Source organism: Pelobates fuscus, chromosome 4, assembly GCF_036172605.1.
Source record: "Pelobates fuscus isolate aPelFus1 chromosome 4, aPelFus1.pri, whole genome shotgun sequence".
Classification (NCBI taxonomy): Eukaryota; Metazoa; Chordata; class Amphibia; order Anura; family Pelobatidae; genus Pelobates; species Pelobates fuscus.
The window spans coordinates 343,675,288-343,690,872 of record NC_086320.1 but is presented as its reverse complement, the minus strand read 5'-3'; the positions used below and the strand labels follow the sequence as shown (position 1 = coordinate 343,690,872).

Sequence of the window (15,585 nt, the reverse complement as noted above, 5' to 3'; positions counted from 1 at the left end):
CACTTCAGACATAGAAGTGATTATAGCATAATACAGAGGATGACATGACTTGACAGTATGATTTAGATGAAGCGCCTTTTTCTTCTCAATGAAAACGCGAGTTTTATAAAAAGGGAATATGACTTTAAATTATTCATGCAGAATATATTGTTTTACTGCAGACACCATGTCACACACACACATACATGTTTTTCTAATTGCTATATTTATGCGTTTATACCTATGTGCTTGTTAATTTTACATGCAGCACAATCATACATGTACTATATATATTTGCATTGCATATCTTTTATCACATAGATAAGAATGTTATTCTATACATCCGATTATTCTCTATCCACCTTTATATCCCCTATTTCTAACTAACCATCTTTCAAACTATCCTTCCGTCTGTCTGTCTCTCTTGACCTATGAGAATGTCCACCTAGATAATATGTATTAAGCTATATACATACCTATAAATCAACCTACATACCTGTTTTCATCCAGTTATCAATGGATATTTTTTTCTTAACTCTTTCCTTAGCTACTTATCAATCTACCTACCTATCCATCCAGGTACCTACTAAGCTTACCTGTCTGTCTGAATATTTATGTAAAGTTATGCACCAATCTACCTACCTACCACTTCCATCTAATTATTCATCAGTCAACAACCTCTCTCCATCTAGCTACCCATCTATCTACTTACCATCCATACCTTTTAGCTATTCACCAATACATTTTCAACTAGTTGTGTCTCAGTTTACCTGCACACCTTGTTTATCTAGATTTGTATTATTTTACAGATTTATATATTTCCACTGATCTATCAAGCTATATATTTATAGCTTACGTATAAATCTATCTACCATCTGCTATATAATCTTTCTTCCTTTCTATCTAGTGGTCTATCACATTCTCTATTTACCTACCTATCTACATACCTACCACTTTCCAGCTTGCTATCAATTTATTTAGCTACCTGCAAATTCATTAAACTATACACCTACCTATTTCTATCCATAAAAATATCTATCTATATTTCTAACTTTAAATTATTATTATTATTATTTATATGAATCTACCTACCTTTCATTATATAATAACATACCTACCTATCTCTGTCCATCTATCTTTCTATGATTTATTCCGGTTATCAATAGACATTGCTATCCTCATTTACATCTATTTTTGCACCTATTTAACAGCATAAACTTTTCAAAAGGGAAATGGTTTCTTTATTAGAAGTTGGACTTCCTTCCAAACAATATTTAAGTGTTTTTAAAGGAATAATTATGGTTAAAATAGCATTGACCTTTAACCCAGTGTGTGCTTTTTTTCACCTATAATGCCGAGTTATATATTTTGTTGGGAAATTGTGGGAAACGAGCAAGGGTACTGCAAATTAAAGAACAAAGTAGATGAATTGAAAAATTTCCCACATGTTTTTGCCTACAATTTGCAATTCCCTTGTCAATTCTGCATAATTCCCATTGCAGGCCTCAATTTAATATTGTTGGATAAGATTTCCAAATTAGTTATTATTTTGGATAGACTTTTAAAATATTTTTTCCCCAAAATATTAATATACAAAAAAAATATGTAAAAAATATATATATTTTTTCATAATATTAAATCATTTTAAAAGTTTGTCTAAAATTATAAAAAAAAAGCTTTGAAAGCTTACCCCACAATATTAAATCATAGCCGTATTAAAATATAAAAAAAATTAAAATAAAAAAATAAAGATATCTGCTCTCGATAGCAGAAGATGAGATCCGATGTGTTATATAGCACAGCATTGCTTTGTAATTGAAGGCTAATGTATTACGAAGTATGTCTCTGCATGCAAAGGTTATTCCCACCTGTTAGTAAACTTATTATATAACAACATTTATCTTCTTCTTTGACTTCAAAGGAGCTGAGCAATTGTCCAAAAAATGGGTTTAACTTTATTCGATTCTTATGTGAACATCTACCCCATCAAACCTTATGAGGGACATGCTATCATAGATCTAGATCATAAATATATTGTGAAGACAGACATTTATCTTCAGAGATTAGATTGTATTATCTTTATCTGGCAAACACATGAAATAGACGAAATTACATATTAAATCTCAACTGCATTTTTAAAAAATATTTGAGTAGTTAAGGATAGTGGGAGTTTCTATTTATAAGTAACTAACAGGAGATGAGATTCTGTAAAACAAATAAGGATAGATAGTATACGAAGAAGAATTGCATGTAAGAGAAGTAGCATTTTTAGGGAATTTCTTCATTTTTGAAAACTAGACACTTGATTTATCAAACAGTCACTATTACTAAGATTTTCAGAAGTTTGGGCTTTTTCAAGAAATTTTTTGGAAGTCAAATGTAGGTGGCTTGTCTAACAATCTAATAATAACAATAATAATTACAATAATTGTTGGTAATATTTTCAGCAAGTATGAGGGTCCTGTCCTAATTAGTGGGAGCACATTTTAACCAAAATGTACACTTTTTAAGGTTAATTTAAACTACTACACAATAAAAAGAGAAAAGGAGGCCACTTTGAAGTCAAAGACGCAGGGACAAGATATTCTTAATAAATATTCCACAAAGAAGGAGGAAAAAAAAGTAATCAAACCTTCTGCAAAATAATGAAATGTTCTGACTAATGGAATAATGTGGGATGGAACAGGCAGATATCTGAAAATGCGACAGAATAGCAGACCTCTTCTTAGAGCTAGAAGCTGAGTTTGAGCTGACTCCGGGAGGCAAGTCGCTATAAAAAGAGTCGACATCTCCAGGCTTTTTTACATAATCTCCCTGGGGTATTTGTCTAAAGCATAATAGATATTGTAAAGTCAGAAAACAAGACACACGGACACAGAAAATGAAACATACAGACATAAAGCAATATTAGTTCAGTAGGGAAAACAGATAGGGAAATGGAACATAAACAGTAGGTAGAATAAAACATGGTTAGGTCCAACAAAGCTATGAAGGTGGTTGGTTGAACTCACTGTCGTTCTAGATTAATTTAACTAGCACATAGAACAGTTATATAGGCTAGATTTGTTTTTATTAGAACGTAAGAGTTTGTAGAATGGGCAATTCTACAAGAATAATGAATTAGTATTCTCGGTTATTACTCTACTTCCATAGGTGTCTACTGCACTGCTCGTAAGCCCCTAAACCAGGGGTAAGCAACCTTCGGCACCCCAGATGTTCTAAACTACATCCCCCATACCACTTTTACAGCCATAATGCCGGTGTTCTATCATTCTGCTATACCAGTCAGATTTCTATACCCTCGTCACTTCTGGGGAGGGGAAGCAGCTGGATTCTGTGCTGCACATGCGTGCTAGCACTCCTGCTACTCCTCCACAGCCAGGTCCTGGAAGGTAAGTAAAACTAGTTTTACACTTTCATTATAGTTAGTGCATTCACTAAGCTTAGGACATGGGACATTTAGGGTTAATGTTAGGGTTCAAATTAGGGTTAGGATTAGGGACTTGTTCATATTTAGTGATATTTCACATTAGGGGAATATCACTAAATAGTGATTTCTGACACTCTATTTTAACCCTTACCCCAAGGGTTAGGGTAAGAATAGAGAGTGAGAGAGGTTAGAATCACTTACCTAACCCTAATTTGAACCCTCACTTAACCCTAAATGTCCCGTGTGCCTAAGCTTAGTGAATGCACTAACTATAATTAAAGTGTAAAACTAGTTTTACTTACCTTCCAGGACCTGGCTGTGGAGGAGTAGCAGGAGTGCTAGCACGCATGTGCAGCACAGGATCCAGCTGCTTCCCCTCCCCGGAAGTGACGAGGGTATAGAAATCTGACTGGGTATAGCAGAATGATAGAACACCGGCAAAGCATTCAGGGAGATGTCCACAACTGGACTGAGGAAGGTTGCCTACCTCTGCCCTACAGTGTAAATATTGTCTAAGACGAGAGTAATTATTCAGATAATGATGATAACGTCCTGTCCTTGTTGACACCCCAGTTGACATACAGAACTTTGCACCAGCATTGCAATTTTTTTCTCCACCACCATTGCATTTACTTACTAACAAGTATCTTGACCTTAGAAACATTCAGAATATCACATTTTCCTGATAACTGTTTAATGAAGAACAAAGCAACTATCATAACCGCTTCCAAAATAACAAGTGATTATTACAAAATTCAGACACTTTAATGTAATTTAGAAAATTAAAGGGACACTATAGTCGCCATAAAAACTTTAGCTTAATGATGCAGTTTTTATGCATATATAATTCCTCTGAAGCCTCACTGTTTAATTCTCTGCCATTTAGGGGTTAAATCACTTGTTTCAGTAGCCCTAGCCACACCTCCCCTGGCTGTGACTGACACAGCCTGCATGAAAAAATGGTTTAATTTCTAATCAGATGTTACGTACTTTAAAAGTTTAAATCTCCTGCTCTGTAAATGGAACTTTCATCACACACACACAGGGCTCCTGCAGGGACTATTAACAGAGCAGGAGATAAGAAATTCTTCAAATTTTTTTTCTATCAATGTATTTGAACTTGAAATGCCACCAGTTATTTGGATATTGTGTCTGTATGTTGAACACGATGGAGAATTTTTCCAAGCAATATTGATATATTTGATATTTGAAAAAAGCCACTTTTAGGCACCTTCAGTTGACGTCAATTAGTTTTTATGTAGGACAGGCTTCCCAAAACTCCAGCCCTCCAGATGTTGCTGAACTACAACTCCCATGATTCTATGAATGAGATAGATAAGCTGAGAATCATGGGAGTTGTAGTTCAGCAACATCTGGAGGGCCGGAGTTTGGGAAGCCTGATTTAGGGTGTAAATTCATCAACATGATATTAACAGCAAATACAATAAATATTTTATCATTATGGCTAGGGAATCAATTGGATATTTTTGTGTATGTAGCCTATTGGCTATTACCAGGGAATACAATAGGGCTGGCTGAAAGAGAAACTCTAGACGCTTATAGGAACTGTTCGCCCAGCCTAATTAACATAATGGAGCGATTAATAGTTGCCATGAGATGAGGCAAAATGTTTTGATCCAGTTCTTGAAACAAGTTTTATTTTTACAAAACTGGGTTAAATATATAAAACCATGATTCCCATATGGTGAATCACAGTCAGGTCCATAAATATTGGGACATCAACACAATTCTAATCTTTTTGGCTCTATACACCACCACAATGGATTTGAAATGAAATGAACAAGATGTGCTTTAACTGCAGACTTTCAGCTTTAATTTGAGGGTATTTACATCCAAATCAGGTGAACGGTGTAGGAATTACAACAGTTTGTATATGTGCCTCCCACTTTTCAAGGGACCAAAAGTAATGGGACAATTGGCTGCTCAGCTGTTCCATGGCCAGGTGTGTGTTATTCCCTCATTATCCCATTTAGAAGGAGCAGATAAAAGGTCCAGAGTTCATTTCAAGTGTGCTATTTGCATTTGGAATCTGTTGCTGTCAACTCTCAATATGAGATCCAAAGAGCTGTCACTATCAGTGAAGAAAGCCATCATTAGGCTTAAAAAACAAAACAAACCCATCAGAGAGATAGCAAAAACATTAGGTGTGGACAAATCAACTGTTTGGAACATCCTTAAAAAGAAAGAACGCACCGGTGAGCTCAGCAACACCAAAAGACCCGGAAGACCACGGTAAACAACTGTGGTGGATGTCCGAATAATGATTTCCCTGGTGAAGAAAACACCCTTCACAACAGTTGGCCAGATCAAGAACACTCACCAGGAGGTAGGTGTATGTGTGTCAAAAACAGGAAGGCCAGATTAGAGTTTGCCAAACAACATCTAAAAAAGCCTTCACAGTTCTGGAACAACATCCTATGGACAGATGAGACTAAGATCAACTTGTACCAGAGTGATGGGAAGAGAAGAGTATGGAGAAGGAAAGGAACTGCTCATGATCCAAAGCATACCACCTCATCAGTAAAGCATGGTGGTGGTAGTGTCATGGCGTGGGCATGTATGGCTGCCAATGGAACTGGTTCTCTTGTATTTATTGATGATGTGACTGATGACAAAAGCAGCAGGATGAATTGTGAAGTGTTTCGGGCAATATTATCTGCTCATATTCAGCCAAATGCTTCAGAACTCATTGGACGGCGCTTCACAGTGCAGATGGACAATGACCCGAAGCATACTGCAAAAGCAACCAAAGAGTTTTTAAGGGAAAGAAGTGGAATGTTATGCAATGGCCAAGTCAATCACCTGACCTGAATCCGATTGAGCATGCATTTCACTTGATGAAGACAAAACTGAAGGGAAAATGCCCCAAGAACAAGCAGGAACTGAAGACAGTTGCAGTAGAGGCCTGGCAGAGCATCACCAGGGATGAAACCCAGCGTCTGGTGATGTCTATGCGTTCCAGACTTCAGGCTGTAATTGACTGCAAAGGATTTGCAACAATGTATTAAAAAGTGAAAGTTTGATTCATGACTGTTAATCTGTCCCATTACTTTTGGTCCCTTAAAAAGTGGGAGGCACATATACAAACTGTTGTAATTCCTACACCGTTTACCTGATTTGGATGTAAATACCCTCAAATTAAAGCTGAAAGTCTGCAGTTAAAGAACATCTTGTTCATTTCATTTCAAACCCATTTTGTTGGTGTATAGAGCCAAAAAGATTAGAATTGTGTCGATGTCCCAATATTTATGGACCTGACTGTATATTTTTTTTGCATTCTCAAAAGTTAGAAATGGGAAAGAGTAAAAGAGACACTATAGTCACCAAAACAACTTTAACTTAATGAAGCAGTTTTGTTGTATAGATCATTGCCCTGCAGTCTCACTGCTCAATTCTCTGCCATTTAGGACTTTGACCACTTTGTTTATGCAGCCCTAGTCACACCTCCCTGCATGTGACTTACGCAGGTTTCCTAATCACTTCCTGTAAAGAGTCATCTAATGTTCACACTTCCTTGATTCCAAATTCTGTTTAATTTAGAATTTCTTAAATCCTGCTCTGTTAATAGCTTGCTAGACCCTGCAGGGTCAATTTACACAGTAGGAGATAAAAACTATTAAAGTAAGTTACATCAATTTAACTCTTAAATGCCAGTGAATTGAGCAGTGAAACTTCAGAGGCATGCGTAATACACAGAAACAGTTTCATTAAGCTAAAGTTGTTTTGGTGACTACAGTGTCCCTTTAATACTATTTCAATCCACATATCAAATAATCATTTTTAAAAATGTATATAATCAACTACACTGTAAATAATAAAATAACTAAATAAATTACAGATATGATATGATGTGCTTTCCTCAGTGTTACCCACTACTGAACAAAATGTGCTAACTTTGCCAGAATGGTAGTTTTGCTGCAAGGTGAAAAGCCTGAAAGTGGAGTTTATGTTAATTCCCAGATAATTTCAAACATATTAATTTTCATACAGAAGTACAGATTCAATAGAAAAGTACAAGGAACTTTTTATTTATTTTTTACTTCTGTAACAGTTAACCTCTTTCAAGCTTTGCAGGGTTTTGACGTCAGCTCTTTATTAATGCATGACTAAGATATAGTGCCACAATGATGCTTTATTTTTATTGTGTGTGATGCAATACAAGCTACACTTAGTTTATCGCAGCTGCCTGTGGCTCATACATTTGTTGTTTTTTTTTAACTGCGGCTACATATGTGGACCATGGGCAAGGGGTCTGGTTTGATCCAGCATAAGTCCCAACATCGGTGTCCTGAGTAGCGGGAGGGGAGTAAAGGTCTGTTTAAGCTCTGTTTAAGTTTTGTTTGCGCTACATTTTTTGGTGTCGCCAGAAGCACGACACCAGAAAACAAAGTCGGGACATGACCCAAAAATTGGAACTGATCAGGACAGTTGGGAGGCCTGCTCATGCATGATTTTGACAGAAAGACTACTTAAGGAAGCTAGATTGAGGAAGGCTGAACTTGATGGACGCAAGTCTCTTTTCAGCTATGTAACTATGTAGATTACTGTAATTTTTATTAATTTTTTTTTATTTTTTATTATTGCCATTTGCCCATGACCTATATATCTTAAAGAACTCAACAGAGTTTATTTACCATGGTAAAATGTTATGCATTTATTAAACATGCCTATTGTCTCGTAAAAAATGTTGTTTGTATCTGATATGAGAATATCTCGTATTGGCTAATGTAAACTCACCAGGACATTGGAGAAATGTCTGTGGTTAATTTTAATTATTTTCCATTTTTTTGAATAATACATTATTAGTGTTAGAATTCTACCTACATTAAAGTGACAAAAATGAGGGACTTGATAAGTTAATAGGTTTTGCTTTAAAATGGATCTATAATTTCTCTGGAAATTACACAATTGACTAGAATATTGACATTCACCTATAACTTGTATTAAAGGGACACTCAACGCACTATAACCACTACAAATGCTCTAAAGGTTATGGTGTCAGGAACCTCCTCGTGCTGTCCACCGGTAATCTGCCAAATAATTTATTTACCTTTTCAGATCATGTTTTTGGAAGAAATTACCATTTCTCCTTAACACAGCATTTTTTACCTCCAAGCGAGGTTTCTCTGTCGCTAGAATGTCAGCTATATAGTTTTCTGGTTGAGATTACTTGAAGTAAGTTGTTTCTGTTAGAAACTTAGCTAGCTTCTATTATTTAGTTTGGGATATTCCAAAGCATTTAAATTAGTTTTGTTTTATATTATTCTTTAATGTGCTATAAAATGGTTGGTTTTTAAGACTTAAAACATTTCGTTAAAATGGCAATAGATCTTTATTTTTTATCTATATCTGAGTTAGACAACTAGCTGATTCTGGGTTTGATTCGTATGACTGTCATAGAGCCAAAAGGAAGTAGAGTATAATAAGAGTCGGGTAGGGGATGTTTATTCATCTTTGAACTTAATGAATATTGTTAACCAATGAGGAGGATTGTCCTCCACAGCCATCTCATTAGAGGTTAACTGAGGGTGATGGGAGTTGAGTTCAATAACAGCTGGGGAGGTGAGCATGTTTTTCATTCCTGTTATACGTGAATCACTGGGAAACGAATGAAAATGATGATGTTAGCAGTGAGGAATTAACATTTCACAGTACGTACCTCTCTCGTCGATAATTTCTTTTCATGTTAAAGAAGAAAACAAACAGTTATTCAAAACATTGTTCCCCAAATACATCATTGCACAAATCTATCAATACTAAGTGCCATGAGCTGAGATCGTTATTGGTACTTGAGACTAAAGCAAATGAAGACTTGTATGACAAATGAGCCATTGACTTTGCATAGGACTAAACAGACATACCCCAAACAGCCCACATGGGAGTGAAGGGTAAATGTAACCATGATTTGTTCGTTTGACCCCTTTCCAGTATTTTTTAAAATTATAATGGCTTTTTTGGGGGGTAACATTTGTAATTTCATGTTAATTCTCCAGAATTCTGAGTTTAGCAAATAACCCAAGCATTCAGCATCATTATACTTTTATACATACACACACATATATATAAATTACCAATAAAAAAAAAAAAAGAGGAACGAGGTTAGTAACTAAAGTAACAGAAAGCACTGGAATCGGTAATGTTAATGTTTGTTCTGTGTAGTTTCTAAATAGATGTTTGTTTGTTTTTGTTTGGCTTTAACTGGCATGTTTGTGATCTATTAAACCTTTTATCCTACGTATGAATGAAACACAGTACTTACAATAAAGAATGCTAACAGTGTATGTGTATAGCAGACCTGTGTTAAAATACCTGCCCTGTAAGATGCATACGATGTCAGTGAATGTAGTCATCGCAGTCCTACAGAAACGCTTAGTCTAAGCCAGGCATTTATTTTGCTAAGGTTGCTGAGTAGGCAATGTACATTGCAAGGCATAGTCATGATGGAAATGAACTTACTTGTAACCCCAAGCGGTTATTCCTAATACCAACACCAATACTAGTATAGTGCCAGCAATGGCTCCTATGATTATGTTTGTGCTAATAACACCTGTAAAAAAAGAGATACAAATAACATTGAAATATAACTTTTCAAAGAATATTAATTATTTTGCATAAAACAATGAAAATTGCATGATTCTTGCTTCTAAGTGTTATTCTAAGTGTAGAATAGCTGCAAAATACAACATCATAAAAAGACAGTTTAAACATTTAGCAAAAATAATATTGGTACAATCATACACCAGAGATAATATTGGTGCAATCACATAGCAGAGATAATATTGGTGCAATCATACAACACAGATAATATTGGTGCAATCATATAGCACAGATAATATTGGTGCAATCATACAGCAGAGATAAAATTTGTGCAATCATATAGCACAGATAATTTGGTGCAATCATATAGCACAGATAATTTGGTGCAATCATATAGCACAGATAATTTGGTGCAATCATATAGCACAGATAATATTGGTGCAATCATACAGCAGAGATAATATTGGTGCAATCACATAGCAGAGATAATATTGGTGCAATCATAAAGCAGAGATAATATTGGTGCAATCACATAGCAGAGATAATATTGGTGCAATCACATAGCAGAGATAATATTGGTGCAATCACATAGCAGAGATAATATTGGTGCAATCATACAACACAGATAATATTGGTGCAATCATATAGCACAGATAATATTGGTGCAATCACATAGCAGAAATAATATTGGTGCAATCATATTGCACAGATAATATTGGTGCAATCATATAACACAGGTAATATTGGTGCAATCATATAGCACAGATAATATGGGTGCAATCTTATAGATATAGCACAGATAATATGGGCGCACACACAACATACACACTATACACACACACACACACTTATACCTGTGTGTCTGTGTATCTGTATGTGTGTCTGTATATGTGTATCTGTGTGTCAGTGTATCTGTATGTGTGTCTGTGCCTATGTGTCTCTGTACATGTGTGTCTGTAAGTGTGTGTGTATCTATATGTGTGTTTGTATCTGTGTGTCTCTATCTGTATGTGTGTCAGTGTTTGTCTGTATATGTGCATCTGTGTGTCTATGTATCTGCATGTGTGCCAGTGTGTGTATATTTGAGTATGTGTATATGTGCATACATCTCAGAATTTCACCAACACTACACACAAATACACCCCTGCATCCAAATATCAACACTACATAAAAACACACCACATATTCAAAAAACACACTACACAAAAATGCACTCCTGCATTCAAATGCCAACACTACATGCAAACGGACCCCTACATTCACTCACAGATACTTCATGCAAAAACATGCTTACATTCAAATACACAAACACTGCTCAGTGCTAAATACATATTTTTTTTTAAAAAATGCAAACACTGCTCAATGCTAAATACATGAAAAAAAAATGTGTGGGTATTTTCTACATTTTAAAATTAGGGGGAGTGGGGGGGCGCAAATATAAGATCCGCCCCGGGTGCCATGTATGCAGAATGTCCCGGTTTACAAACGCCAGGATATTCTTAGCACTGTGCCTTTTTCCTTGATGTTTACAACAATCCTGCTGCACTGTCCAGCTCCAGGTGCCGCAGCCCAAAAGCATTTGGGCTAAAATGCACACTTGACGACCTCATCAAAAGGAATGCAGAGTTTTTAAATTGCAAAGTGTATACACACCTTCATATTCAGGTTCATCTACAGCCTTCGTTAGTAGAGGAGAGAAATTACTGCAATCATCGCCGGTCCAGAACCGATTACAAACACACTTCACTTCATTGCTGCATATCTATAATTAAAATACACAGAGAAATATAGATTGTCATAAAATACCTTGTTAACGTTTTCATGCAAGAGAGGGGAGCAAAACTCTTTATTACTCTGAGATCGGGTGAATGAAAGACAATGGCTTGTTGTGGATTATGTTTTATGTAATCTGATATTTGTTTGAAATTATGCAAATACACATAGTTTGAAAGGAGATTGGAATACTGGGAATTGGCAGTGATCAGGAAATAAATACAGTTTGCAAAAAGGAGAACAAGTAGGAAAAGTATTTGTTTTCTAAGATGAATAGCTAAAAGACTTGCAGGATTATTCACTAAGGTGAGAATTGCTGGGAATTCAAAATAAATTTAAAGAAGTTCAAAATGGATTTAAAATTTAAAACAGATATGGCTTGGAGAATTTTTATAATTTAACTATTGTGGCCTAAATTTTGAAGTTCACTTCAAATTCACTTTAAATTCTCAGCAATTCTTAATTAAGTGAATAGCCCTGTTAGATGTCATGTGGGTAGTACATCACTAAATGGAAAGTGGATACATGGAATAACAGTGGATGTAAAATAAATGTCCAAAATTCCAAACATTTGGAAGCTATATACTGCATAGCACACGGACAAATTAAATGGCCTAAAAGGTACATAAAACGGCACTGTTACGCCCCCCTCCCCCCCATAAAAAAGAGTAATGTATAAAGATAGAATTCTTTATGAAATATTCATATTGACTGTATTGGAACTTCACTGAAATTCCAACCCAGACAAGAGTCAAAATAGGGATTACTTTGTCTCTGTATATTTACTTTGCCTGACTTTTCTTAGACACTAGGTGGAGCTACAGCCATCTAGACTAGGGGTTCCCAACCCAGTCCTCAAGTACCCCCTAACAGTCCAGGATATAGGGATTACCCAGTTCTGTCTAAGGTGTTTTTAGAAAGAAAAAAAAAAAAACACTTTAGATACTACAGGGTAATCCCCAAATCCTGAACTGTTGGGGGGTACTTGAGGCCTGGGTTGGCCACCCCTGGTCTAGAAGTGTTAATCCCCCCAGCTGTCACTAGTGACGACTGAAGGGAATTGGTTGAATCATCTCCAGGAGCTGAAGAGCACCGACCAGAAGAATAAAGCGGCGCCCGCGGGGGACAGGTAGTGGAGTAGAACTCACCTTTACCTGCCCCTCTGGCCACCTGACCCCCAGCGGCGATGTCAACGTTGGGGGTCTTTGCACATTCTGCAATGTCCCCAGATGGTGACAGTGCCGCTTTAACTGCTTGCAAAGTCCTGTTTCTATGTTTTACCACACTATTGGATTTTTTAAAATAATTTGTAATCCTGTTTTGAGGTACACATGCCAAAATACTTCAAATTATTAATTATATTTTAACTATATATATGTTAATATATACAGGAATTAAAATTTGATGTCCTGTGCTAGTAGCCAGTTACTCACAACTGCAAGCAAGACGTGGCTTGCACATCAGGGGACAATTTCTAAGCATCATTTTCATTTGTCAATGGTTTTAGGCAAGTGGAATTTTTGAGATTGAGAATATTTATTTATATATACACACACACACACACATCCTTTCCACTACCTCACTTTTTCCACTACCCCAAAGATGTAGAAAGATTAAAGGATTCTGTAAAGTTGTACCCTCCATCTGTGGGAACAAGAAGTTGTAGACCAGCCCCAAATGTTGGAATGAGACTTCCTATCTCTACCTTAGAAGTGAAAAATTCCCAAGACATCAGACACATAGCAGACACTACCTTTTTTAGATACACCTACCCCATGTCCAGAACAAATACTGTTTTGGTTGCCCATGCAGGTGCTGATGTTGAAGGAATCGATGGGTAGACATCTGCGCTCCAGACACATCATTTGTACACCACATGGGGTCCCGTCTTCCACATAACCTAGATCAGTGTCTTCATCCAATTTTACATGGCCACCACTGCATGTGCAAAATTGGACAAGTTCTTCATAACGTATTGATACAATATGTGAGCATCACTTAAAAGAACGGTGAGTCTGAAGGAACCTAAATTCAATAATCTGTAACACCTATCTGCACCAGTTATAAGCCATGCCTTTCCTTCTTTAATTACCTGCAATTGAAGAAAACCACTTGATTTCTGGAGACAGAAGATGTTGTAATTTCCCCATCCAGCTCGCCCAGTCTGGGGATGTTTGAAACGTTGGTGCATTGAAGATATCCACACAGCACATCTCTGGAAAAGGGTAAGAAGTTATATTAGAAGGTAACTAATATGGCAATGAGCATTTAAGGTGTGTGAATGCAGTCGTTTATTGTGTGTAATATCAGTGCGTGTATATGCAATCTTGGCTTGTGTGATGTATCACTGTTTGTGAAGGGCGTGGTTTATTGTGTGTATTTATGGGAATGTAAGTGTGTGTGTGTGTGTGTGTGTAAATATCGAAGTGCGTTTTTGTATTGTGTCATCGTGTGTGAAATGTTGACACTACAAAGTTTTTGAAAGTCATTATAAAATAATCTCATTTATCTTATATCTTTGTGTTATCTTACCTTTTGTAACATTGTACCCATTTATTTTATTAGTTTTTATATTTCCGTTTTTTTTTTTTACAATGAATTCAATTATTGTATACCCTTGTGCTATCTTACTGTTTTTTTTACATCACATCCATGTATTTATTTATAGCCTTGTGCTATCTTACTGTTTGTTACATTGAATCCATGTTTCTTTAGTTTTGCCGCAATTGCCTTTTTCAGTCCCTTCAATATTCAGCTTTTCGTAGCAATATTTGTCGGCAGCAGACACCACTGAAAACCAAAAGAAAATTATTTTTAAGTTAAACAGCAAGATCAAACATTTAAAATTAAAAAAAATGTTAATACTAGCACATGTACATATTTATAATGTGAAGCAGTGGATGCTGTGTTTTATATAAAAATAATAATGGTATTCTAATACTGCCCAGGAAAAGGCGATCCCCTGCTGAGCTGTTCATCATGCATATTTATAATGGAAATATTAGATTCATATGCTTTAATCCTATCCAGAAATATTAAATAATTTAAAACAATTTATCCAACATTATTAAACTCAAGGCCAATGTTGGATGTTTGCCATAATTTGCTATAACGTTACATCAATCCCTCTTTTAATACCACGTTGACCTAGGATCATTTGTTGCAAGTATCGTGTTTGGCTCAGATGGTAAGTTCTGTGACACATAAGATCATATCCCCTCTTTTGTTTTATTTGGAATATTTTTCCTGCTATCTCTGTAAATCCAGAAGCAAGTTATATTAATGGATGGAATTCATTCTGCTACTTACTTTCTCCCCAGACATACTTGCACTGTCTGTCCCTGGTTTTGCATCTACCTCCAAAACAAAGCCCCTGATATGGAAACAGAAAAAACACACAGATATCTAGATTAAGGCTCCCACAGGCTTATAAATGGTCGTCCAAGAAATTACACTAATTAACGGTTCAGAAATCAAGTCTCTAAAACGTCTTAAGAAACCCTAATCACACCAACGCCCTCCTCAGAAGATAAATCTAACCGAAAGGGTGTGCTCGTGAAAATGCTGGTGGGCTATGCAAAGACTGATGAAATAAAAAAATGGAAATAATGTTATAGTGAAAAAAATACTTAGAAATGCTAAATAGTGATGTCCCGAACAGTTCGCCGGGAACCGTTCGCCGGCGAACATAGCGTGTTCGCAGTTGCGAACACGCGCGATGTTCGGTCCGCCCCCTATTCGCCATCATTGAGTAAACTTTGACACTGTACCTCACAGTCAGCAGACACATTCCAGCCAATCAGCAGCAGACCCTCCCTCCTCCATGACGAATGGGGGGCGGACCG

General features: G+C 36.3%; 1 protein-coding gene across 7 annotated transcripts in view; it reads right to left on the bottom strand.

Annotated features, from left to right (window-relative positions):
* Nucleotides 1–15,585, bottom strand: part of ADAM22 (ADAM metallopeptidase domain 22) — a 225,538-nt gene that overhangs the window by 19,417 nt on the left and 190,536 nt on the right. For 3 of the 7 annotated variants that reach the window (XM_063452487.1, XM_063452488.1, XM_063452490.1), the window contains exons 20-27: nt 15,050–15,113; nt 14,425–14,530; nt 13,833–13,955; nt 13,513–13,678; nt 11,621–11,729; nt 9,887–9,977; nt 9,090–9,107; nt 2,612–2,806 (exon numbers count right to left, since the gene is read on the bottom strand). In XM_063452487.1, the coding sequence (XP_063308557.1) occupies nt 2,612–2,806; nt 9,090–9,107; nt 9,887–9,977; nt 11,621–11,729; nt 13,513–13,678; nt 13,833–13,955; nt 14,425–14,530; nt 15,050–15,113 (872 nt within the window). The remainder of the gene's footprint in view (nt 1–2,611; nt 2,807–9,089; nt 9,108–9,886; nt 9,978–11,620; nt 11,730–13,512; nt 13,679–13,832; nt 13,956–14,424; nt 14,531–15,049; nt 15,114–15,585) is intronic. The other 4 variants (XM_063452489.1, XM_063452493.1, XM_063452491.1 and 1 more) reach the window with 2 other exon arrangements.